At 44.1% G+C, this 23,225-nt stretch overlaps 3 protein-coding genes across 12 annotated transcripts; 1 reads left to right on the top strand and 2 right to left on the bottom strand.

Annotated features, from left to right (window-relative positions):
- The first annotated feature begins 300 nt into the window (after positions 1-300).
- On the top strand, positions 301-4,368 carry ftcd (formimidoyltransferase cyclodeaminase). Of its 2 annotated transcripts, none has more exons than XM_058654776.1 (14): positions 301-403; positions 1,207-1,390; positions 1,467-1,595; positions 1,666-1,754; positions 1,869-2,048; positions 2,154-2,291; positions 2,399-2,530; positions 2,615-2,676; positions 3,056-3,182; positions 3,253-3,414; positions 3,477-3,520; positions 3,623-3,758; positions 3,855-3,950; positions 4,022-4,368. In XM_058654776.1, the coding sequence occupies exons 1-14, from the start codon at positions 350-352 to the stop codon at positions 4,103-4,105; spliced, it is 1,617 nt and encodes a 538-aa protein (XP_058510759.1). In that variant the 5' UTR covers positions 301-349; the 3' UTR covers positions 4,106-4,368. The 2 variants fall into 2 exon arrangements, with proteins under 2 accessions (XP_058510759.1, XP_058510758.1); XM_058654775.1 differs by having other exon boundaries at positions 3,620-3,758.
- A 216-nt stretch (positions 4,369-4,584) lies between these two features.
- Positions 4,585-7,647, bottom strand: dph3 (diphthamide biosynthesis 3). Its single transcript, XM_058654777.1, has 3 exons — positions 7,429-7,647; positions 6,849-6,923; positions 4,585-4,852 (listed from the first exon to the last, which is right to left on the bottom strand). The coding sequence occupies exons 1-3, from the start codon at positions 7,534-7,536 to the stop codon at positions 4,778-4,780; spliced, it is 258 nt and encodes an 85-aa protein (XP_058510760.1). The 5' UTR covers positions 7,537-7,647; the 3' UTR covers positions 4,585-4,777.
- Positions 7,648-10,024: 2,377 nt separating this feature from the next.
- Positions 10,025-23,010, bottom strand: LOC131476544 (leucine-rich repeat flightless-interacting protein 1-like). 9 transcript variants are annotated; one of them, XM_058654765.1, is made up of 17 exons: positions 22,509-23,010; positions 19,978-20,064; positions 16,899-16,946; positions 16,600-16,644; positions 16,451-16,501; positions 16,181-16,258; positions 16,024-16,059; positions 15,804-15,929; positions 15,491-15,661; positions 15,316-15,408; positions 15,071-15,163; positions 14,844-14,888; positions 14,671-14,767; positions 12,447-14,440; positions 12,265-12,346; positions 12,001-12,080; positions 10,025-11,911 (listed from the first exon to the last, which is right to left on the bottom strand). In XM_058654765.1, the coding sequence occupies exons 1-14, from the start codon at positions 22,602-22,604 to the stop codon at positions 13,047-13,049; spliced, it is 2,460 nt and encodes an 819-aa protein (XP_058510748.1). In that variant the 5' UTR covers positions 22,605-23,010; the 3' UTR covers positions 10,025-11,911; positions 12,001-12,080; positions 12,265-12,346; positions 12,447-13,046. The 9 variants fall into 9 exon arrangements, with proteins under 9 accessions (XP_058510748.1, XP_058510750.1, XP_058510749.1 ...); XM_058654767.1 differs by lacking the exon at positions 16,181-16,258; XM_058654766.1 differs by lacking the exon at positions 16,600-16,644.
- Positions 23,011-23,225: the final 215 nt, after the last annotated feature.

Genomic DNA, 23,225 nt, shown 5'->3' with positions numbered 1-23,225 from the left:
TTGTAGTAGTACAATAAAACTTTGTACAAATAGTTGGCTGTAGCTGGCGAAGACCCCTGACCTTTGACCCCTGAGCTTTGACCTGCCAGCAGAAACAACTTTGATGTGTAAACAACAAACAGCTGATTATTTCTGATCATACAGAAGTCTCCTTAACCTTTGACCTTTTTATCGGTGTGTGTGTGTGTGTGTGTGTGTTTGTGCGCGATCATGATGAAACGGTCACTGTTTGTCTTGTGGGGGCGGAGTCAGAGCATGAATGATTGATCCTCAGGGGGCGGAGTCTTGTGTGTTTTCTTGACTCAGACTGAGGTTCAGTGAGCAGACAGACAAACAGACAGACCCAGACATGACTCAGCTGGTGGAGTGTGTCCCCAACTTCTCTGAGGGACAGAACCAAGAGGTCAGTGACAAGAGATTACGCTTAATCTGATTATGATCTGATTATATATTCACGTTTAATGTGAATATATATTCACACTTAATCTGATTATATATTCATACTTAATTTTATTACATATATTCACATTTAATCTGATTGTATATATTCCCATTTAATTGTATTATATATTCATATTTAGTCTGATTATATATATTCTCACTTAATCTGATTGTATATTCACACGTAATCTGATTATATATATATATTCACATTTAATCAGATTATATATATTCACACTTAATCTGATTATATATTTTCCTATTTCATTTGATTATATATGCACACTTAATCTGATTATATATATCTTCACATTTAATCTGATTATATATCTTCATATTTTATATGATTATATCTTCACACTTAATCTGATTATATCTTCACATTCAATCTGATTATATATTCACAATTAATCTGATTATATATTCACACTTAATCTGATTATATCTTCACATTCAATCTGATTATATATTCACAATTTATCTGATTATATATTCACACTTAATATGATTATATCTTCATATTGAGTTCATTCTCATATAATCTGTTTTATTGTGACTGTAATCAGATTATGTTCAGTAATCTGGTTCAGTGTGGTTTTCTTTGGTCTTCAGATGAAATCTGAGCTCCTGAGATTAATCTTTAAACTGAAGTTTGTTTGAACCACTGACCTTTGACCTCTGTGTTCTGCTCAGAGGAGCAGATTGAATTTTAACTCAGCGTGTGTGCGTGTGCGTGTGCGTGTGCGTGTGCGTGTGTGCGGTCAGGTGATTGATGCCATTGCGGCGTCCATCTCCGGCACACACGCGTGTTCTCTGCTGGACGTGGACTCGGGCATCTCCACGAACAGAACCGTCTTCACGTTTGTCGGTTCTCCTGAGGTCGTGGTGGAGGCGGCGCTGAACGCAGCACGCTGCGCCTTCAGCCTCATCGACATGACCAAGCACTCAGGTGAGAGGGGGCGGGGCCTCGCACTCAGGTGAGAGGGGGCGGGGCCGCATACTCAGGCAGATGTGTGTGTGTGTAGGTGAACACCCTCGTACTGGAGCGTTGGACGTCTGTCCCTTCATCCCCGTCCAGAACGTCACCATGGACGATTGTGTCCACTGTGCGTCGGTGTTTGGACAGAAGTTGGCGGACATGTTGAACGTCCCCGGTAAGACACAGAGATTTTGAATGTCAACTTTATTTAAACGTGACTCTGAACAGAGAGTGTGTGTTGTTAGTTTATCTTTATGGAGAAGCCGCTCGTCAGGAGAGGAGGCGGAGTCTTCCAGCAGTGAGAGCCGGAGAGTACGAAGCTTTACCTGAGAAGGTAACATGCTTTTATTGTGGCGGGCAAACTTCCTGTCAGTGCAGACACACATGTTTCAAAGCTTAAATAAACATAAATAAACAACATAAACAACATATTTTGTGTTTGCTAAAGCTCAAGCGTGACGAGTGGAAGCCAGACTTTGGCCCCGCCTCCTTCATTCCGTCCTGGGGCGCCACGGTAACTGGCGCTCGCAAGTTCCTGATCGCTTACAACGTGAACCTGATCGCCACCAAAGAGCAGGCGCACCGCATCGCTCTGGACATCAGGGAGCAGGGGCGGGGCAGAGGACAGGTGCATGCTGGGAGTGTGACTTTAATCCAGAGGGACTCACCTGTATGTGTGTGTGTGTGTGTGTGTGTGTGTGTGTGTGTTGATGAGTTTGTTTGTGTGTCTCAGCCCGGGCGGCTGGAGAAGGTCCAGGGTCTGGGCTGGTTCCTGGATGAGTCCAACCTCGCTCAGGTGTCCACCAACATCCTGGACTATGAGAGGACACCTGTCCACGCCGTCTACCAGGAGATCTGCAGGGAGGCTGAGGTCAGAGGTCAACAGCAGAGGTCACATGACATCATGTCATGAAAGACAAAAATCAGGGTCACATCAGCTGTCTGTCTGTCTGTCTGTCTGTCTGTCTGTCCGTCCAGGAGCTGAACCTGCCCGTGGTGGGTTCTCAGATCGTCGGGCTGGTTCCGCTCAGAGCTCTGCTCGACTGCGCAGACTTCTACATCCACAAAGATCAGCTGTTCGTCCTGGAGGAGGAGCACAAAGTCCGACTGGTCAGCTGACACGTCGTCATGACGACACTGTTGGTCACAGCTGCTGCAAAGTCACATGACCTGTGTGTGTTTGTCTGTTGTCAGGTGATCAGTAAACTAGGTCTGGACTCACTGAGTCCATTTAACCCCAGGGAGAGAATCATCGAGTGAGTACATGTGAACGTGTGAATACTGTGCCTGTGAACGTGTGAATACTGTTCATGTGAACGTGTGAATACTGTGCCCGTGAACGTGTGAATACTGTGCCCGGGAACGTGTGAATACTGTGCATGTGAACGTGTGAATACTGTGCCCGGGAACGTGTGAATACTGTGCCCGGGAACGTGTGAATACTGTGCCCGTGAACGTGTGAATACTGTGCATGTGAATGTGTGAATACTGTGCCCGTGAACGTGTGAATACTGTGCATGTGAATGTGTGAATACTGTGCCCGTGAACGTGTGAATACTGTACATGTGAACGTGTGAATACTGTGTATGTGAACGTGTGACTACTGTACATGGAGAACATGTGAATGCTGTGCAGGTACATGGTGTCGTCTCAGGACAGCGGTCGTCTCGCGTCTTTGTCTCTGAGACGCTTCGTGCTCAGCGTCGGCGCTCGGACGGCGGCTCCAGGCGGAGGATCCGTTTCTGCTGCTGTCGGCGCTTTGGTACGTCTGTCCGTCTGTCCGTCTGTCTGTCTGTGGGGACGTCTGTGACACTCCTGTCTCTGTCCTGCAGGGAGCGGCACTCGGTGCGATGGTGGGACAGATGACGTACGGGAAGAGACAGTTTGAGAACCTGGACGTGACCATGAGACGCCTCATTCCTCCGTTTCATCAGGCGATGAATGAACTGCTGAGGACGGTGGACGAGGACGCTCGCGTCTTTAACGGCTACATGGTGAGGACACGTCCAACACTGGGGGACAGTCTCTGTGTCACTAAACATTTTCTCTGTCGTAGGTGGCGCTGAAGATGCCAAAGACGACGGCAGAGGAAGTTCAAAGGTCGGTCAGACGCACGCATGCGCACACACACGCACACACACACTGACAGACACACACTGACAGGTGTGTGTGTGTGTGTGTGTGTGTGTGCGTGTGTAGCAGAGATGCAGCGCTGCAGGTCGCCCTTCAGTCAGCCGTTAGCGTCCCATTAGCTCTGGCAGAGAAGGTCAATGATTTGTGGTCACCGCTCAAAGAGATGGTCGTCCACGGCAACGTATCCTGCAAGTCTGATGTTCAGGTGAGAGGGTGAGACACTCGGGTGAAATAATCCAGAGTCTGGATTAAGACACAGATATAATTTAATCTGAGCTGCTATTCCCCCCGTGGCCTGCAGGTGGCAGCCAAAGCCTTGGAGACGGCGGTTTACGGTGCATATTTCAACGTCATGATCAACCTCAAAGACGTCACAGACGACATCTTCATCGCCACGGTGAGCGTCCTCTTCCTCCTGCATCTGTTTCTGTGGTCTGTGACCTTTACCCTTTCACCTTTTGTTTTCAGACACAGCAGAGGGCAACGACGCTGCTGCGCGAGGCTCAGGACGCAACCGCTGCCGTCCTCCTCGCTGCTGAGGGCAGGAAGTGAAGAGGGAGGGGCTAAAGCTCTGATCATTTTCATCATCCAGTTTGGTGATAAAAAACTGATCAATGTCACAGATTAAAAATTATTTTTGTTTTCAGACATTTAAGATGCTGAAAAATCACAGAAACTTGGTTTAAATGATTAAAAAAAACAGCTCTAACACATTTACACTGGATTATATGATCAGAGTTCAAATATAATCCAGTCAGTCTTTAAAGGGAAACTTTTATTTGTTTTTACTTTATTAAAACTTCATGTAAAATTGACTGTTTTTGTCTGTAATCTGTGAACTCGACACGTAATCCTAAATTTAATCAGATTATCCCCTTGATGATTTCTTTCTTGTTTTCAATTTGCATCCGTTTTTTAAACTCTGTGAAATATACATGATACATAAGTCCTGACGAGATGACAACACAGCGCCACCATCAGGTTAAACTGAAATCCCAGCCGAATTCTCCAAAAACACGGAAAACAAGAGATTAAGTAGAGAAAATCTGTTTTAATCTCATATAAAAGCAATTTAAAAGACATCACAATGAAAAGTTGAGCTTTTTTAAGTGAAGACTGGTGACTAGGTTATTTTATTTGCATGATAATAATAATAATAATAATAATAATAATAACAACAATAATAATAATAAACAGCAGCAGTTTAGATAAAAAGTGAATAAATCAGGACTGAAGCAGCTCCACTTTGTTCTCTGAGTGCCGAGGAGCGTCGATGATTTCTCCAGACACAAACACGTCCTGAAACACAAACACCATGTTTCAATCCCAACATACCATAATATCATCATAATATCAGCATCATATCATCATAAAATCAGCATCATATCATCATAAAATCAGCATCATATCAGCACAAAATCAGCATCATATATCATAAAATCAGCATCATATATCATAAAATCAGCATCATATCACCATAATATCATCATCATATCAGCACAAAATCAGCATCATATCATCATAACATCAGCATCATATATCATAAAATCAGCATCATATATCATAAAATCAGCATCATATATCATAAAATCAGCATCATATCACCATAATATCATCATCATATCAGCACAAAATCAGCATCATATCATCATAACATCAGCATCATATCACCATAATATCAGCATCATATTAGCACAATTTCAGCATCATATAAGCACAAAATCAGCATCATATCATCATAATATCAGCATCATCACATCTACTGCAGAGACTGGAGCAGACTCTTGGTATCACAGGTGCTGCCCTCTGCTGGTTTAAATCATACTTATCTGATAGATTCCCGTTTGTTCATGTTAATGATAAAGCCTCACTACAAACAACAGTTATTGTGGAGTTCCACAAGGCTCAGTGCTTGGGCCTATACTTTTTACCTTATATATGCTTCCTCTAGGGAACATTATTAGGAAGCACAACATACGGGTTAGGGTGGATGAAATAAATCAGGTTGTTCAACTCCAGGAATGTCTCAGAGACATTAAGTCCTGGATGACCTGTAACTTTCTACTTTTAAACTTTTATACTCGGCCCTAAACACCTCAGAGAAAAACTTTCTGATCACATTGTCACTTTAGATGACATCACCATGGCTTCCAGTTCCACTGTGAGGAACCTTGGAGTTACTTTTGACCAGGAAATGTCATTTGATTCACACATAAAACTCATTTCCAGAACAGCCTTCATCCACCTGCGGAACATTATGAACATTAGAAACATTCTGTCTTTACAGGATGCTGAAAAACTAGTTCATGCTTTTGTTACATCTAGATTAGATTACTGTAGCTCCTTATTATCAGGATGTTCCAACAAGTCTGTTAGAACCCTTCAGTTTATTCAAAATGCTGCAGCACGAGTTCTGACAGGAACTAGAAAGAGAGACCATATAACTCCAGTGTTAGCTTCTCTACACTGGCTCCACCCACAGTTTAGAATTCAATTTAATATCCTCCTCCTCATATACAAAGCACATGGTCCCTTCACACCTGAAAGACCTAGGCCGTTTTTCAATATCCATACTTGTGCGTACTCGTCATCAGCCTCAGTCCCAGTTCTGTTCTAATTCTCAAGTAAGCGAACAGCGAGGACGTTTTTACCCATTTTTACCAAGTATGCATCGGAGGTGACTTAAGCGTACTTGCGATGGCCATGTATCCCAGAATACATTTCGGCGGAGCATAGCAGCAGATAATAGAAATATAAATCTGAAATAAATAAATAAATAAACAAAGTTTTAACATCATTTGAGGCGAGAAATGAGTCATTTAGAATTCAAACATGTGGTTTGTGTATGAAGATATGACGTATTTATAGTTTGTCAGAGGTGATAAGCTCCGCCTCTGCGGACGCTCGGCGCTCACTGCGCCCGGCACAGAGCAGCGTTCCCTCGGCCTGTCCTGATGAAATGATCCGCTGGCTCAGACGTCGCTGTCATTAGATGCTCTGTGTGATCCATAGATTTGTTGTTGACGTGTTATTTTGTTTTAAATGGAAACGTTTTGACCTGACAGTTTGAAAGTTTGTATATTATTAATGTTTTATTTATCTTAACTTTGAATTTTAGATTAAAGTCGCACGGTCATTGTATCTGTATTTAAATATAATATGTAAATATTAGATATGTAGGAGTACATAATACTCCTTGATGTTGTCTATGTACAGTGCCTTGAGATAATCTATGTTATGATTTGGTCCTGTACAAATGAAATTGAATCATATCAGCACATGAACGGTGACTCACCTCATCATAAATGACTCTGACGATCAGAGAGCAGCTGGGACACGAAGCCACGTCCTCTCCACTCTGCAGGTCCTCCTGAGGAAAAGAGGACATGAACACAGGGACACACTTCACTCATTCATTCATCACTTACTACGACCTGTGACGTCACACCACGTGACTCACTTGGAAACGAATAAAAAGCATGAAACGATCATTAAAATAGAACATGAATGACAGGATTAACTCATCCAGTCCTGGATTAAAAACGGTGTCCTAGACAAGCAGCAGATTAACACGAGCACATTTAAAAATAATAAAAAAAAAGATGACGTCGTTTTACTTTTCCATGTCAACATTTGACGTGATTTTCGTCACGGATTCTGCTGACTTACTGTTTAATGTTGTGCGTTTTAAACCTGACGAACGTGAAATCACCGCCGAATTCTCCCAAACACTTAAACCACGAGATTAAGTGAAAGTTAATTTAAAACGTGTTTAATCTGACGTTAAATCATCTTTAAGGACGTAAAATGTGTAGGATTGTCAAGTGGAGACTGGTGGTTGTTAGCTGTTAGCCGTTAGCTCCGGGTACACGTACTTTAGTGATGGCGAACCTGTCTCCGCAGGGACAGGGGAAGTAATATGTCTCCGTGTCCTCGTCATATTCAAAGTCCTCGATCTCGATCTCGTCGTGAAAAACCGACATTTTTATCACAAACAATCGAAGAAATGAACAAGAAATTCAGTCATTGCAGCGTGTGTTAGGCGCGCGGCGTAGACGTCACAGGACAGCGACGCAAGCCCATGAAGCTCCGCCCACTCTACGTTGAAGACGTTTTCCCAGTGGCCACTCGTGCTACTGCAACAACAAATACTCACATGTATGTGTGTGTGTATATATATATATATATATATATATATATATATGTATACACATATATATATATACACATATATATATGTATACACATATATGTATACACATATAGTATGTATATTATATATACATATATGTACATACAGGTATACATATATAGTATGTATATTATATATGTATATATGTACATACATCTTCTTCTTTTCCTTTCGGTTGCTCCCTTCAGGGGTCGCCACAGTGAATCAGCCTCCTCCATCTCACCCTGTTCTCTGTATCCCCCTCTCTCACACCAACTAACTTCATGTCCTCTTTCACTACATCCATAAACCTTCTCTTTGGTCTTCCTCTAGACCTCCTGCCTGGCAGTTCCAACCCCAGCATCCTTCTACCAATATACTCACTATCCCTCTTCTGTACATGACCAAACCATGTCATTCTGGCCTCTCTGACCTTATCTCCAAAACATCTAACATGTGCTGTTCCTCTGATTGACTCATTCCTGATCCTATCCATCTTCGTCACTCCCAAAGAGAACCTCAACATCTTCATCTCTGCTTCCTGTCTTTTCCTGAGTGCCACTGTCTCTAGACCATACAGCATCGCTGGTCTCACCACTGTCTTGTATATCTTTCCTTTCATTCTGGCTGATACTCTTTAATCACACATTACCCCTGACACTTTTCTCCACCCATTCCAACCAGCTTGAACACGTTTCTTCACCTCTTTTCCACAATCTCCACTGCTCTGGACTGTTGACCCTAAATACTTCAAATCCTCCACCTTCTTTATCTCCACTCCCTGTAGCCTCATGGTTCCACTTGGGTTCCTCTCATTCACACACATATATTCTGTCTTGCTGTGACTAACCTTCATTCCTCTCCTTTCTAGAGCATATCTCCACCTCTCAAGCTTTTCCTCCACCTGGTCTCTGCTCTCACCACAGATCACAATGTCATCTGCAAACATCATAGTCCATGGAGGGACAGACGATTAAGGATAAAGAGGGACATGTGTTGACAGGTGCCACAGAAGTAATGGGAAGATGGAAAGAGTACTTTGAAGAGCTAATGAATGAGGAAAATGAAAGAGAGCAAAGGGTAGAAGAGGTAACTACTGTGAACCATGAAGTAGCAGAGATTAGTAAAGATGAAGTGAGGGGGGCACTGAAGAGGATGAAGAATGGAAAGGCAGTTGGTCCTGATGATATACCTGTGGAGGTATGGAAGTGTCTAGGAGAGGAGGCAGTAGAGTTTCTGCTTAGACTATTCAACAGGATCTTAGAGAGTGAGGGGATGCCTGAGGAATGGAGAAGAAGTGTGATGGTGCCCATTTTTAAGAATAAAGGGAGATGTTCAGGATTGCAGTAACTATAGAGGAATAAAGTTGATGAGCCATACAATGAAGTTATGGGAAAGAGTAGTGGAAACTAGACTCAACATTTGTGAGCAACAGTATGGTTTCATGCCTAGAAAGAGTACTACAGGTGCAGTATTTGCTTTAAGAATGCTGGTAGACAAATACAGAGAAGGTCAGAGGGAGCTGCATTGTGCCTTTGGAGATCTGGAAAAAGCCTATGACAGGGTGCCGAGAGAGGAACTATGGTACTGTATGAGGAAGTCTGGAGTGGCACAGAAGTATGTTAGACTGGTGCAGGACATGTATGCCAACTGTGAGACAGCGGTGAGGTGTGCTGTAGGTGTGACAGAGAAGTTCAAGGTGGAGGTGGGACTACATCAGGGTTCTGCTCTGAGTCCCTTCTTGTTTGCGGTGGTGATGGACAGACTGACAGATGAGGTTAGACAGGAATCTCCATAGACTATGATGTTTGCAGATGACATTGTGATCTGTGGTGAGAGCAGAGACCAGGTGGAGGAAAAGCTTGAGAGGTGGAGATATGCTCTAGAAAGGAGAGGAATGAAGGTTAGTCACAGCAAGACAGAATATATGTGTGTGTGAATGAGAGGAACCCAAGTGGAACCATGAGGCTACAGGGAGTGGAGATAAAGAAGGTGGAGGATTTGAAGTATTTACCTCCCACACACTTCCTATTGTTCCCCGTCACAATAAAAGCCCCAGGTTTATAATATGGATTCGCAACCTCACTGATGTCGCAGGTTTAATAAGAAGCATCAAAATAACAAAAATGTCCACAGGACGGACGAGGATACACAAGGACACATGAGGACGGACGAGGACACATGAGGATGGACGAGGACACACGTTCATAAACCTTCACCGTCGTCCAATCAGAGACGAGACATTTCAACCAATCACCAGTGATCAGTACACGATCAATAACTCTGATTAATACTCTTCATCCATGACCACGCCCTGTTTATTCAGGGGGAGGGGCTTATACAGAGTTCTAATCATTGATCAATGAACAGTTACAAGAGGAGGACGACGCCCCCTAATGTCAACGACTGCTAAATGTCACATGACCCTCCTTGTTGCCATGGAAATGTTTCTGGTCTGGTTCAAGTCCCATCTTGTAAACTCCGCCCACATTACGATGTCAGGTAACTCCGCCCCCTCTCACTGCTGGGCCAGCAGAGCGCTGCGGTTGGACTTCATCTTCTCCAGACGCTTGGTCAGGTGACTGTTGGATGTGTCCAACTCGTCCACACGGTCCAACGCCGCTCTGAGCTGCAGGGACACCAGAGACAGACGTGAAGTCAAAGAACGAGAGACAGACGTGAAGTCAAAGAACGAGAGACATGAGAGACAGACGTGAAGTCAAAGAACGAGAGACACGAGAGACAGACGTGAGGTCAAAGAACGAGAGACACGAGAGACAGACGTGAGGTCAAAGAACGAGAGACACGAAAGACAGACGTGAAGTCAAAGAACGCGAGACACGAGAGACAGACGTGAAGCCAAAGAACGAGAGACATGAGGTCAAAGAACGAGAGACACGAAAGACAGACGTGAAGCTGAAGAACGAGAGACACGAGAGACAGACGTGAGGTCAAAGAACGAGAGACACCAAAGACAGACGTGAAGTCAAAGAATGCGAGACACGAGAGACAGACGTGAAGCTGAAGAACGAGAGACACGAGAGACAGACGTGAGGTCAAAGAACGAGAGACACGACAGACAGACGTGAAGCTGAAGAACGAGAGACACGAGAGACAGACGTGAGGTCAAAGAACAAGAGACACCAAAGACAGACGTGAAGTCAAAGAATGCGAGACACGAGAGACAGACGTGAAGCTGAAGAACGAGAGACACGAGAGACAGAAGTGAGGTCAAAGAACGAGAGACAGACGTGAAGTCAAAGAGCGAGAGACAGACGTGAGGTCAAAGAACGAGACAGATGTGAAGTCAAAGAACGAGAGACACGAGAGACAGACGTGAAGTCAAAGAACGAGAGACACGAGAGACAGACGTGAGGTCAAAGAACGAGAGACAGACGTGAAGTCAAAGAACAAGAGACACGAGAGACAGACGTGAGGTCAAAGAACGAGAGACACGAGAGACAGACGTGAGGTCAAAGAACGAGAGACAGATGTGAAGTCAAAGAACGAGAGACACGAGAGACAGACGTGAGGTCAAAGAACGAGAGACACGAGAGACAGACGTGAAGTCAAAGAACGAGAGACACGAGAGACAGATGTGAAATCAAAGAATGATAGACACGAGAGACAGACGTGAGGTCAAATAACGAGAGACACGAGAGACAGATGTGAGGTCAAAGAACGAGAGACAGATGTGAAGTCAAAGAACGAGAGACACGAGAGACAGATGTGAAATCAAAGAATGATAGACACGAGAGACAGACGTGAAGTCAAAGAACGAGAGACACGAGAGACAGATGTGAAATCAAAGAATGATAGACACGAGAGACAGACGTGAGGTCAAATAACGAGAGACACGAGAGACAGACGTGAGGTCAAAGAACGAGAGACAGATGTGAAGTCAAAGAACGAGAGACACGAGAGACTGACGTGAGGTCAAAGAACGAGAGACACGAGAGACAGACGTGAAGTCAAAGAACGAGAGACACGAGAGACAGATGTGAAGTCAAAGAACGAGAGACACGAGAGAGACAGACAGACAGACACACAGAGACAAACAGACAGACAGTCCTGATACTTTCCTCTCTCTGCAGTTTCCTGTTCTCCACCTTCAGCTCGTCCTCCATCATCTCGCTCTTCTCTGATGCCGACTTGTATCGAGTCACCTGACCTTCAAGACGGATGACCTGAGGAGGTAGAGGAAGAGGAGGAGGAGGAGGAGGAGCTTAAGTGTGAATCAAAGTGAAGAGTTGATCAATAACAAACATGTTCTTACGTTGTGTTGCAGAACAGTCACTTCCTGTTCACACCTGACCAGTTTAAACTTGAGTTCACTGATGAGTCTGTTAGTGTCTCCTGAGGAGACAAGGACCAGGACCATGAGACAAGGACCAGGACCATAACACAAGGACCAGGACCATGACACAAGGACCAGGTCAGGACCAGAACCATGAGACAAGGACCAGGTCAGGACCAGAACCATGAGACAAGGACCGTGTCGGGACCAGAACCACAGAAGAGGAAGACCTTAGGCACTCACTCTGCAGGTCCAGGTCTACAGCAGCGCCCACCTGTGGCTGCTGCACTGCATCAGTGTCCAGCTGAGTCCTCAGGTGTCTCATCTGTCCAACACACATCACATGTTCATTAACATGGACACGCCCCCGGTGGTCAAACCACACAATACAGGGTTTTTAGTTTGATCAGTGAGTGAAGATTCACCTCATCCTGTAAATTCAGCCGTTCATCGAGAAGCTTCTTCAGCTGCAGCTCTGCAACACACACACACACACACATGCACGCACACACACATGCACGCACGCACACACACATAATTAAATCAATAATAACGATGATTTTGAAGTGAATTAAAGATTCAAACATGAATTCTTGATGTTTGAAGATTTTATTGCACATTATTTGTCCACTAAGGTGACGAGAGTAACTGACATTAAAGTTAAAGTTTAAAGTTTAAATTCATTATTAATCCCCTAAGGAAAGTATTCCTCTGCATTTGACCCATCCTAGAATTAGGAGCAGTGGGCTGCCACACTGAGTAGCGCCCGGGGAGCATTGGGGGTTGGGTACCTTGCTCAGGAGTACCCCAGCCCTTTTTTTTTGGCCGGGTGGGGATTTGAACCGGCGACCCTCCGGTTACAAGTCAAGTTCCCTTTCCACTTGGCCACGGGCTGCAATGCTCCGCCCCCTTCTCTTTAGTATCTGTGTGTGTGTGTCCTCTCACTTGCAGTACAGTGAGACAGCCCACACACACACACACACACACACACGAATTTAAGTGACATCATCAGTCACATGATCAGTTTATAAAATGTCACAGTCATTTTTCTGCTTCCTGTTCTTCACAGGAAAAACAACCTTTGACTTGTGATGAAGGCAACAGTTTGTTTGATGTTGTTCTTCCTGTAGACCTTCAGCAGGACTTCCTGCTGGTTCCTCTGGTTCATGATCCAGATCCACTGAATCCTGATCTGACCCACAATCTTCTGCTCGGCTCTCAAAGGGTTCAGCAAAGTATGACTCGACAAAAACTAACCGGTGGCAGCAGAAGCCCGGGGTCAGGTCAGGGTCCTGGTTCCTCTGATCTTCTGAAGCAGGTGTTCTGAAGGTGACCTCTGACCTTCTTCCTGCAGCTTCTCGGTCAATGATGGAACCAGTACCTGATGGATCCTGGGTTTGATCTCCATCTGCTAATGGTTTGGTGTGGTCTTGTAGACCCTGCTTATCCAGAACTTTGGCTTGGGTTCTCATTTCCATGTCTTGTCCTTCAGGAATCCACCAGTTCACAGATCCTGTGAGTTTAGGAACACGGTTCCTCATCTCAGCCACAAAACTTTGATTCTGAAGAAACTGCCTGAGGATGCTCTGAACCATCTTGTCCAGACCAGTCCAGTCCTTCAGTGCCCCCCTGTGGACAAACAGAGATCCAGCTGAAGACTGTGGTGTTTGGTTCTGATTTTCAAATATAAGTTCTAGATTTGTTTTCTGCACCAGAGGAGACTCTTCTTCATAAATCCTCTGGTTCTTCACCTCCTCTCCTTCCTCTGGTCCACGTGGATCAGGCTCCTGGTTTTTGGGTTCATCACCACCATCGGAGCAGCTGAAACCACTGAAGGTCACGTGTTTGTCTTCTCCTGGACTTTGAGGACCTGCTGATTTCAAATCTCTACTAAGAACTTGAGGATTTTGTCCTTCACGGTCTTCGTCTTCAGACTGTCCCAAACCGTCTTCATCATCCGTATCATCTCTACTGGTTCTTCCATGTTCTTCTGGATTCTGTTGATCGACAGACAGACACGTTTGAGTCAAGTCTTCAACGGAACCGGACGCCGTGTCTGGTTTTAGTTTCCATGGCAGTGGATGGTCAGGTTCTTCGTAGTCCAGGAGGAGTTCTCTCTGAGGTTGTGGTGGAACAGGTCTGGACTCTGATCTGGTGTTGTGTTTGCTTCTTCCTGGCAAGACCCAGTCCTCTGCGGTTACCATGGCAACTGCAGATCCTGGTTGGGTTGTGGATGTGAAGTTCTCGGGCTGAAGCGTCCTGAGATTCACTGAACATTTAAATGTCCTGCAGGTGGCGTCCTTCCTCTCATCCTGTGGACACGTGGCGTCCTTCCTCTCGTCCTGTGGACACGTGGTGTCCTTCCTCTCATCCTGTGGACCCGTGGCGTCCTCTGCTGGACGCTGCGCTCCAGCTTCACCTGGAACATCATTTTACACGACGTTAGCAAGAGAAGTCGACACTTACCGAAGATACGGAAACCATTGTAGTATTAGACACACACAGACACACACACACGCACATGCACGCAGACACACACAAACGCGCGCACGTACACACACACACACACAAACAAACAAACACACATGCGCGCGCACACATACACAGATGGGCGTTACCATGGTAACCACTGGTTTGACTGCTTCTTACCCAGCATGCTCTCCCTGACACCAGGACATGCCTCCTGAGCCGTGCACTTCTCCAATTCACCATTGGGGGCGGCGTCAGGTGAGACCACACCCTCTTTCTGTTCCAGAGAAACCAGTTCATCAATAATCAATAATGAGCAGAGTGACGACATCACACGTGTCAGGTCAGCTGACCTTCAGCCCGGTGACATCACAGAGGTCTTTGTGTCGCTCTAAGGCCTGAGGACACAAGGAAGGACACCAGGATACGAGGACACAAGGACATGAGGAAGGAAGGAAGGAAGGAAGGAAGGAAGGAAGGAAACAAGGAAGGTGAGAAGGAAGCAAAGAGTTAGTGAACACAGTAACACTAATGTTGTAACGTTGTATTGTGTTACTATGTACTATGTATTGTGTTGTACCATGATCCTCTTCTCCTTCCACTGCAGCGCCTCCTGCAGGTCACTCACTTCCTGTCTGTGTGTTCTGCTCCTCCCACGCAGCTCACACACTTCCTGTGTTCACACACCATCAACAACAACACACACACACACACATGGTCGTCAGTAGAGATGTCCCAAACCGATCTTGATATCTGATATCGGTCCGAGTCTGTCTGTGTGTGAGTGTGTGTGAGTGTGTGAGTGTGCGTGTGTGTGAGTCTCACAGTCAGCAGCTCCTCCTTCTCTCTCTCAGCGTCTCTCATGTGTTTCAGAGTCAATTGTGTAACAGTGTGATTTTGTCGTTCTCGTTCAAACTCCTGAAGGAACAAAAACATGTTTCTTTACATTTGAACCTTTGATGAGGAAAGTGTGTGTGTGTGTGTGTGTGTGACCTCTGACCTTGGCGGTGACGTCACACTGTCGCCGTGCCTCCCACAACATCTCCTCCATATCATTAAGCTCCTCCCTCAAAGTGTCCACCTGATACATGAGCGCCATCTTCTCGCTGTGAAGCTGCACGTTAGAGACCATGGCTCTACGATACTTCTCCTCCGCCTCCACCAGAGAGTCCTGATCAATACAATCAATCACTGATCAATCACAATCAATAACTGATCAATCACGATCAATCACTGATCAATCACGATCAATCACTGATCAATCACTGATCAATAACCGATCAATCACTTATCAATCACTGATCAATCATTACCTTGATTTCTCTGATGGACGCCTCCGTCTCCACAGAGAAGGATGTGTCACAGCTTCCTCTTCGAGACGAGGCCCCGCCCAGAGACGCCAGCGTGGCAGTGGACAGAGTGGAGGCGGTCCTGGAGCCCTGACAGGAAGAGGAGGAGCCAACTTCAGGTGAGCAATTTACTTTCAAAGTAAATGAAGTGAATTTTAAAAGATGATTAAAAAATAAACCAAACTTTGTCCAGGAAGTCTCTGTCAGATCTGTCCTCCACCTGGGGACACACACACACACACACACTGAGCGTTACCATGGAGACTGAATAAAGACAGACGGTAGAACCGGAGAGGACAGGGGGACACAGTCAGACACTGAGCCCAGAGAAAGAGCCTCACCACTGGACTCGCTCGAGCTGAACTCGCCCTGGAAGAAGCTCGAGAGCTGGAGCTCAGGAAGCTGCTGTAATCTGAGGGCTGAAGGGGTGGGGTCACATACAAGGGGGAGGGGTCAGGTGACAGAGGGGCGGGGACAGAGGTGACGTAAAGTAGGAAAGTGGGAGATCCGTTAGAAAAGGTTAAAGGTCAGAAAGTTTAGTGAAGATGAAGATTTAGTGAGATCACAGGAAGTGATGTCACAGACGGTGTGTGTGTGTGTGTGTCACTAACCCTGAAGCTTCCACGACTTCCCACAGACATTTTCTCCTCGTCATCAGAAACCTGTCAACAACAATCTTCATCATCATCATCATCACACACAAACACAAAGACTGTGTCATCAGCAGAGACAGGAAACAGGAAGTGGTAAAGGTACAGACCGAGGTGAGTCTCCGAGAGGGACGAGAGTAACGCTCACTGTCCTCCTGAGGAGGAGAGGAGAGGAGAGGAGAGGAGAGGAGAGGAGAGGAGAGGAGAGGAGAGGAGAGGAGGATCAATGTTCAGTTTGTAAATAATCAGATGTAAAAGTGCAGCAGGTTTGATTGACAGCTGGTTGTCATATTAACAACTCATGAAAACATGAGTCAGTACATTTTTATTATTTTCTCTTCATTTCTACATGATGTTAATAATCTGTTCTAATCTGACACATTCATATGTGTGTGTGTGTGTTCCCTACCATCCACTTTTCAATGTGACCCCACTTATTATCCAGACCATAATATCTCTGCACCACAGCAGAGGGGAGGGGAGGAGGAGAGAGAGGGGGAAAAGAGGAAGTTAGACTCCGCCCACCTGGACTGTGCAGAGCAGGAAAACAAACTGAAGGAGGAGAGAGAGAGAGGTCACAGAGGTCACAGGTCAGATTGGTGTTTATTTAAATACAGATTAAATTATATTCTCTGACTATAGTTAGTTCATAAATTAATAAGTAACTAATGTGTGGAACATTGTCACATTATGTTGACGTCATTAGTGATGAGCAACATGGAGGTGTGTGTGTGAGTGTGAATGTGTAGGTCAAAGTTCAGAGATAGGGTCTGTATTTGCATAAACCCATCACACACATACAGAGACAGACACGCACAAACACACACGCACGCACGCACACACACAGACAGACTGACAGACACACACACGCACACACAGACAGACTGACAGACACACACACGCACACACAGACAGACAGACAGACACAAACACACACGCACACACACACAGACACACACACAAAGTAATAATGTGATCATCAGATTATTTCATGTAAAATCTTTTTTTTCAAAGTTTGCTCAAGTAAACATTTGAAATGTCACAGTTTCAGTCAATAACATAAAGATAATCCTAATCCTAATCCATTCAGACTAAATAATAAAAATGAAAAAGTCTTACACTTACTCACCAACATGTAATCCTCCAAACACACAGTCTGACCTTTGACCTGCAGCTCATCAATACACAGGAAGTGATCAACCCTCTCTTTAATGATCAACTACACCTCCCATCATGCACTGCTGCTGCTGTCACACACACGGATATCACTTCCTGTTTTCAGAGAACAGGGTTACACTCATAACCTTCACTGTGAAGGAAACATTTAAAAGACCTGACTGATCTCATTCCAAAAGGATCACAGAGATTATACAGATAATATAGATTACATAGAGTAGATCACATAAATTATATAGATTACTAGATTATATAGATCACATAGATTATATAGATTACATAGATCACAGAAATTATATAGATTACTAGATTATATAGATTACATAAATCACATAAATTAGATAGATTACATAAATTATATAGATAACTAGATTATATAGATCACATAAATTATATAGATTACTAGATTATAACGATCACATAGATTATATAGATTACTAGATTATAATGATCACATAGATTATATAGATTACTAGATTAATAGTTCCATGAATGTAAAGCAGAATAGATTATTTCTCTTCAAACAGGAATCATTTGTCATTGATGACTTTACTTAAAGATCTCATCATAGTGTGACATCATCACTTCCTGTTTTCCCTGAAAACATCACTGTCAATTTAGCCGTGTGTCATTCCAGGGTCTAAATCATGTGAAGTGTGGATCCTGTAAAGTGGGGACCCTGTGAAGTCTGGATCCTCTGAAGTGTGGATCCTCTGAAGTCTGGATCCTGTGAAGTGTGGATCCTCTGAAGTGTGTGATCCTGTGTAGTGTGGATCCTGTGAAGTGTGGATCTTGTGAAGTGTGGATCCTCTGAATAAATAATAATAATAATAACTTAGATCTATAGAGCGCCATTCACGAAACCCAAGGTCGCTGTACAATTGAGAACAAAGAAGAAAACAAGCAGTCAGGTGGCAAAAGTTTGCTGGAACAAGTGTCGCTTCAACAGAGATTTAAAAGACTCCAGAGTTGGTGCCTGGTGAACAGCCAGAGGGAGTGAGTTCCAGAGGGTTGGAGCAGCGACACTGAAAGACCCGTTGCCTGCAGGTCCAGGGAATGGAGAGGAGACCTAGGTCAGCAGACCGCAGGTTCCGGGAGGGACGGTGTACACGGAGGAGGTCGGAGAGATAGTGTGGAGCGAGTGAATGGAGAGACTGGATCCTGTGAAGTCTGGATCCAGTTTAGTGTGGATCCTCTGAAGTCTGAATCCTCTGAAGTGTGTGATCCTGTGTAGTGTGGATCCTCTGAAGTATGGATCCTGTGTAGTGTGGATCCTCTGAAGTCTGAATCCTCTGTAGTGTGTGATCCTGTGTAGTGTGGATCCTCTGAAGTCTGAATCCTCTGAAGTCTGGATCCTCTGAAGTCTGGATTTTTTGTGTGTGGATCCTCTGAAGTCTGGATCCTTTGAAGTCTGGATTTTTTGTGTGTGGATCCTCTGAAGTCTGAATCCTCTGAAGTGTGGATCCTTTGAAGTCTGAAACCTGTGAAGTCTGGATTTTTTTTAGTGTGGATCCACTGAATCGTGGATTTTGTCTTCCAGATGTTGTCAGAATGTGTCACCGCGCTGTGGGCGTGTCCTAACTGACACATTAATTGTGGGCATGTCCTAACTGACACATGAACTGTGGGTGTGTCCTCATGTGACTTCGAAGGAGACATTTGTGTGTCCTTCACAGCGGAGGACATCCCATAAATCCTTGTTTTTGTTGTAAAACATGATGAGTTATAAAGTCTAAAACAGGGGTGTCAAACTGGCGGCCCGGGGGCCACATGTGGCCCTCCAATCGATTACATGCGCCCCGCCCACCACTGTGCGAGGTGATGGAATAGAGACAGAATATAAGACTCAATGTATTTGCAAGCAGTAATAAGACATTGGGTTGCTTTATTAAATGTATTAATGTTTTATGTTTTAATCACAGTTTTCTATTTAATTCTCTGTTTTGTGCATCATAAATATATATGATATATATAAATAGGCACTAATATCATCATGATTATCTTATATTGCCCATCTCTATGTTTGACACCCCTGGTCTAAAATAATAAGATTATAAAAATAAGTCTGAATTATTAGTTTTTTTGAAGTGAAGAAGCTTCAGCAGCTTTATTTGAACTTTGACCTTTGATCTGTCTTTATTAGACATCACATCCGTGTAGATACAGCAGATTTATGGGATGTTTTGTGTGATGTGTGATTCAGGACTGTGAACTGTAGAGGGCAACGTTACAGACGGACAGATTTCACAGAAGAAGAAGAAGAAGGATGCAGCCTCTGACACCATGACAACCATGGTGATGATGTCACTCACCTCCTTCTCCCGTCTCTCCAGCTCCTTCATCCTAATCTCTCGGGCCTCGGCTCTCGCCGCTCGTTTCGCTGCTAGCCGTGCCTCTGCCTGACACACACACAGACACACAGATCAATCAATCAATCAATCAATCAATCAATCAGCATCCTGACAGCTGACCACATGATTCAAAACCATCACTTTTCAATAATAAATCAATTTTTGTCTCCTTCATCAATATTGTTATCAGCTGAGGCACACACACACACACAGGAGGAATGTCACTTGAGACACGGCCATCTCCATCGCCATGACAACGCCACACCCTGAATACCTGCAGACAACACACCTGAGTCTAATCCTGAACCTGAACCTGAACCTGTTTTTATACATGTTCTTCAGATGTATACACACTGTGTTTATCTGGGTCAAGTCTGGGCCATGTTTTCATTAAGTCCAGGGCTTCACCAAATCTTTTAGAGCAGTGGTCGCCAACCCGTCGATCGCGGTAGATCTTTGAAACATTCCCTGTAGATCCCGGATATAATAGAAAAATAATTACACAAATACTTTATGACTGATTAATGTTCATTTCAGCAAGCGCCTCTCTGTCTTACAAGGGCGAGAACGGACATGGATTTTTCTTTTTTTTATGCGTCTTGATTTCAACCTACAATAGCTGCAACGAATGGCTTCCAGGTAGAACTGAGTAGCGCCCGGGGAGCAATGGGGGTTGGGTACCTTGCTCAGGGGTACCCCAGCCCTTTCGACCTGGTGGGGACTTGAACCAGCGACCTTCCGGTTACAAGCCAAGTTCCCTTTCCACTTGGCCACAGGCTGCCCACAGGTAAACAAACTAACGTAAAGTGTGACTTACCGGTAGGCTACGGAAGCCGTACGTGACAGCTCTTGTAGGTTGAAATCAAGACGAACACATTATTAATTAATTCGTTACCACGAGAAAACAATCTTTGTTATATTGAAATAAAGAGATAATAAGTCGTTATCGCAATATAACAGTGCATAAAAAAGAACAATCCAGCGTAACAGGCGGCATTAAATTGACCAGTAAGATCTTCTCCTGGGACATCAATTCTCACAAAATGACAATATACGGCACTAGCAGGTGACGACAGTGTTGTCAGCTGGCATGGTGGAGGCTCCGAGAAAGAAGTGGAAAACGTATCATTTCCATGAGGAATGCAGTCACAGCCATCTCACTAACCTGGGTGAGTAACATGCCACTTTTGACACGTATAAAGTATAAAGATGATGCATAAGATGCTACGTAACTGCACTGAGCTTATTTACACTGACTGAGAATTTTGTTAAAACACAATTACAGTTCTATTTTAATAATACATTTTATTTGTATGTATTTTCTAAAATGCTGATGTTATGTAACTTGCATGAAGCTTGAGTGGATAAGCATAGCACTGCATGTGATCTGCTCACTGCTAGTGTGTTTTGTGTGTGTGTGTGTGTGTGTGTGTGTGCCTTCTATGAACAAAATAATTACCTCATACAAAAGGAAACAGGCCACACCTTAATTTTGTGTGTTGTTTTTGTGCTGTACTTGGCCTAACTGCATTGCCAATTTTGTTAGCATTACAGTTCTATTTTCTAAAATGCAATGATTGAAGCTTCAGTGGATAAGCATAACACTTGATATGATCTGCTTGTGTACCATAAACAAAATACTGTACTCATATCAGTGGAAAATTACACACATTCCACATTCCTTTTCTTATTGTGTTGAAATTAAATTGAAATTGAATTAACATAGAATTGAAGTTGATGTGAAGCTATGGCCAGTTTGATAGGCTAGTTACAGTGTTTTCTTTGTTGCATTCATTTGAATGTTGGACCGAAGCATTTTATGTAATTTAAATACAATTAGCTTGAATAAAAGGCGTCGAGTTGGAAGTACAATCTGAGCTGTCTTTTTCTTTCAACGCTTCAATAGGTAGATCTTGCCTCTCACCAAGGTGGAGGTTAGGGATCTTGGGCTTAAAAAGGTTGGAGACCACTGTTTTAGAGGGCCACGTGTGACCCGAGGGCCACAGGTTTCACACCTCTGAGTTTACACCATTCCAGATTAATGACTGGATTAAAGGATGAATCACAGTGAATGTGAATGAACCAGTTTGACTGTTGATCATCACTGAAGTAGCCCCACCCCCTCACAGTGTGTAGGTCTAACATAACAATGAGTGTTTGTGTCTTACACACAACACACACACAGTAAGAAAAGTTACAATAATAAATATTTATTAAAATGATTGAACAATAAACTTATTTTTAGTTTATTGTAATAATTAATTATTATTAATCAATTATTACAATAAATTAAAAATACGTTTATTATAATAAGTTATAATAAGTTCATTATTATTAATCAAGTATTGACAAAATTGTAATTTGACTTGATGTTAATATAATTTAAATAAGATTTAATTAAATGTAAATGTTGATTATTGATCATCATCATTGCAGTGACTCACTTACAAACCAATAACGTGATCGATGACAGTATCAATGAGCGGACTCACCTCCCGGATGATCTGGTTCAGAGCCTCGTCCTCTGCGCTCAGCTTGTCCCGGTTCGGGATCCTCTTCCGGCCCGGTCCCGGTCCCTGGGCGCTCATGGTTCTGGACTCTGGAGCAGATTTAAGATCGGTTTAACACCAGTTAGAGGTCAGGTCCTGAAGCCGAATGATGCGCACAGGTGTGCTGCGGTCTGCGAACACCGGAGCCGCTGTTAAAAACTGGTTCCGTGAACACCGGATCCTGTTCGGTACTAAAGTCCGTGTTTTCTTGACGCGGTTCGGCGGCTGGATTTAGCTAGTTAATGTTAGCTCGCTGTCAAGTGTATCTCTCGCATTAAAATGGTGACGCTTCCGTTCACGGCTGCGGTAAAAACCCGGGAATGTTCCAGAAGCTGATGAAACGGAACTGTGCAGCCGCAGCAGAGCCGGTACCGGTCTGGGAAGGCGGGAAGGCAGGCAGGCAGGGACACACACACACACACGCACACACGCGCACACACACACACACACACACACCAGTGACGGACCTGATGCTTTTATTGTGGCGGGGCGGAAGTGTACCGCGTCAAGATAGATGTTTACATTAACAAGAAGTGAAGATTTTCAAAATATAACCATTATTAAATTAGTTAAAAAATAAAAAGTTTAAAAGTTTAAAAATAATTTGAAACACGTGTGTGTGTGTGTGTGTGTGTGTGTGTGAGAGAGAGAGAGAGATGT

Source organism: Solea solea, chromosome 2, assembly GCF_958295425.1.
Source record: "Solea solea chromosome 2, fSolSol10.1, whole genome shotgun sequence".
NCBI lineage: Eukaryota > Metazoa > Chordata > Actinopteri > Pleuronectiformes > Soleidae > Solea > Solea solea.
Note: the sequence above shows the minus strand (reverse complement) of the source record. Positions and strands in the feature narration are given on the sequence as shown.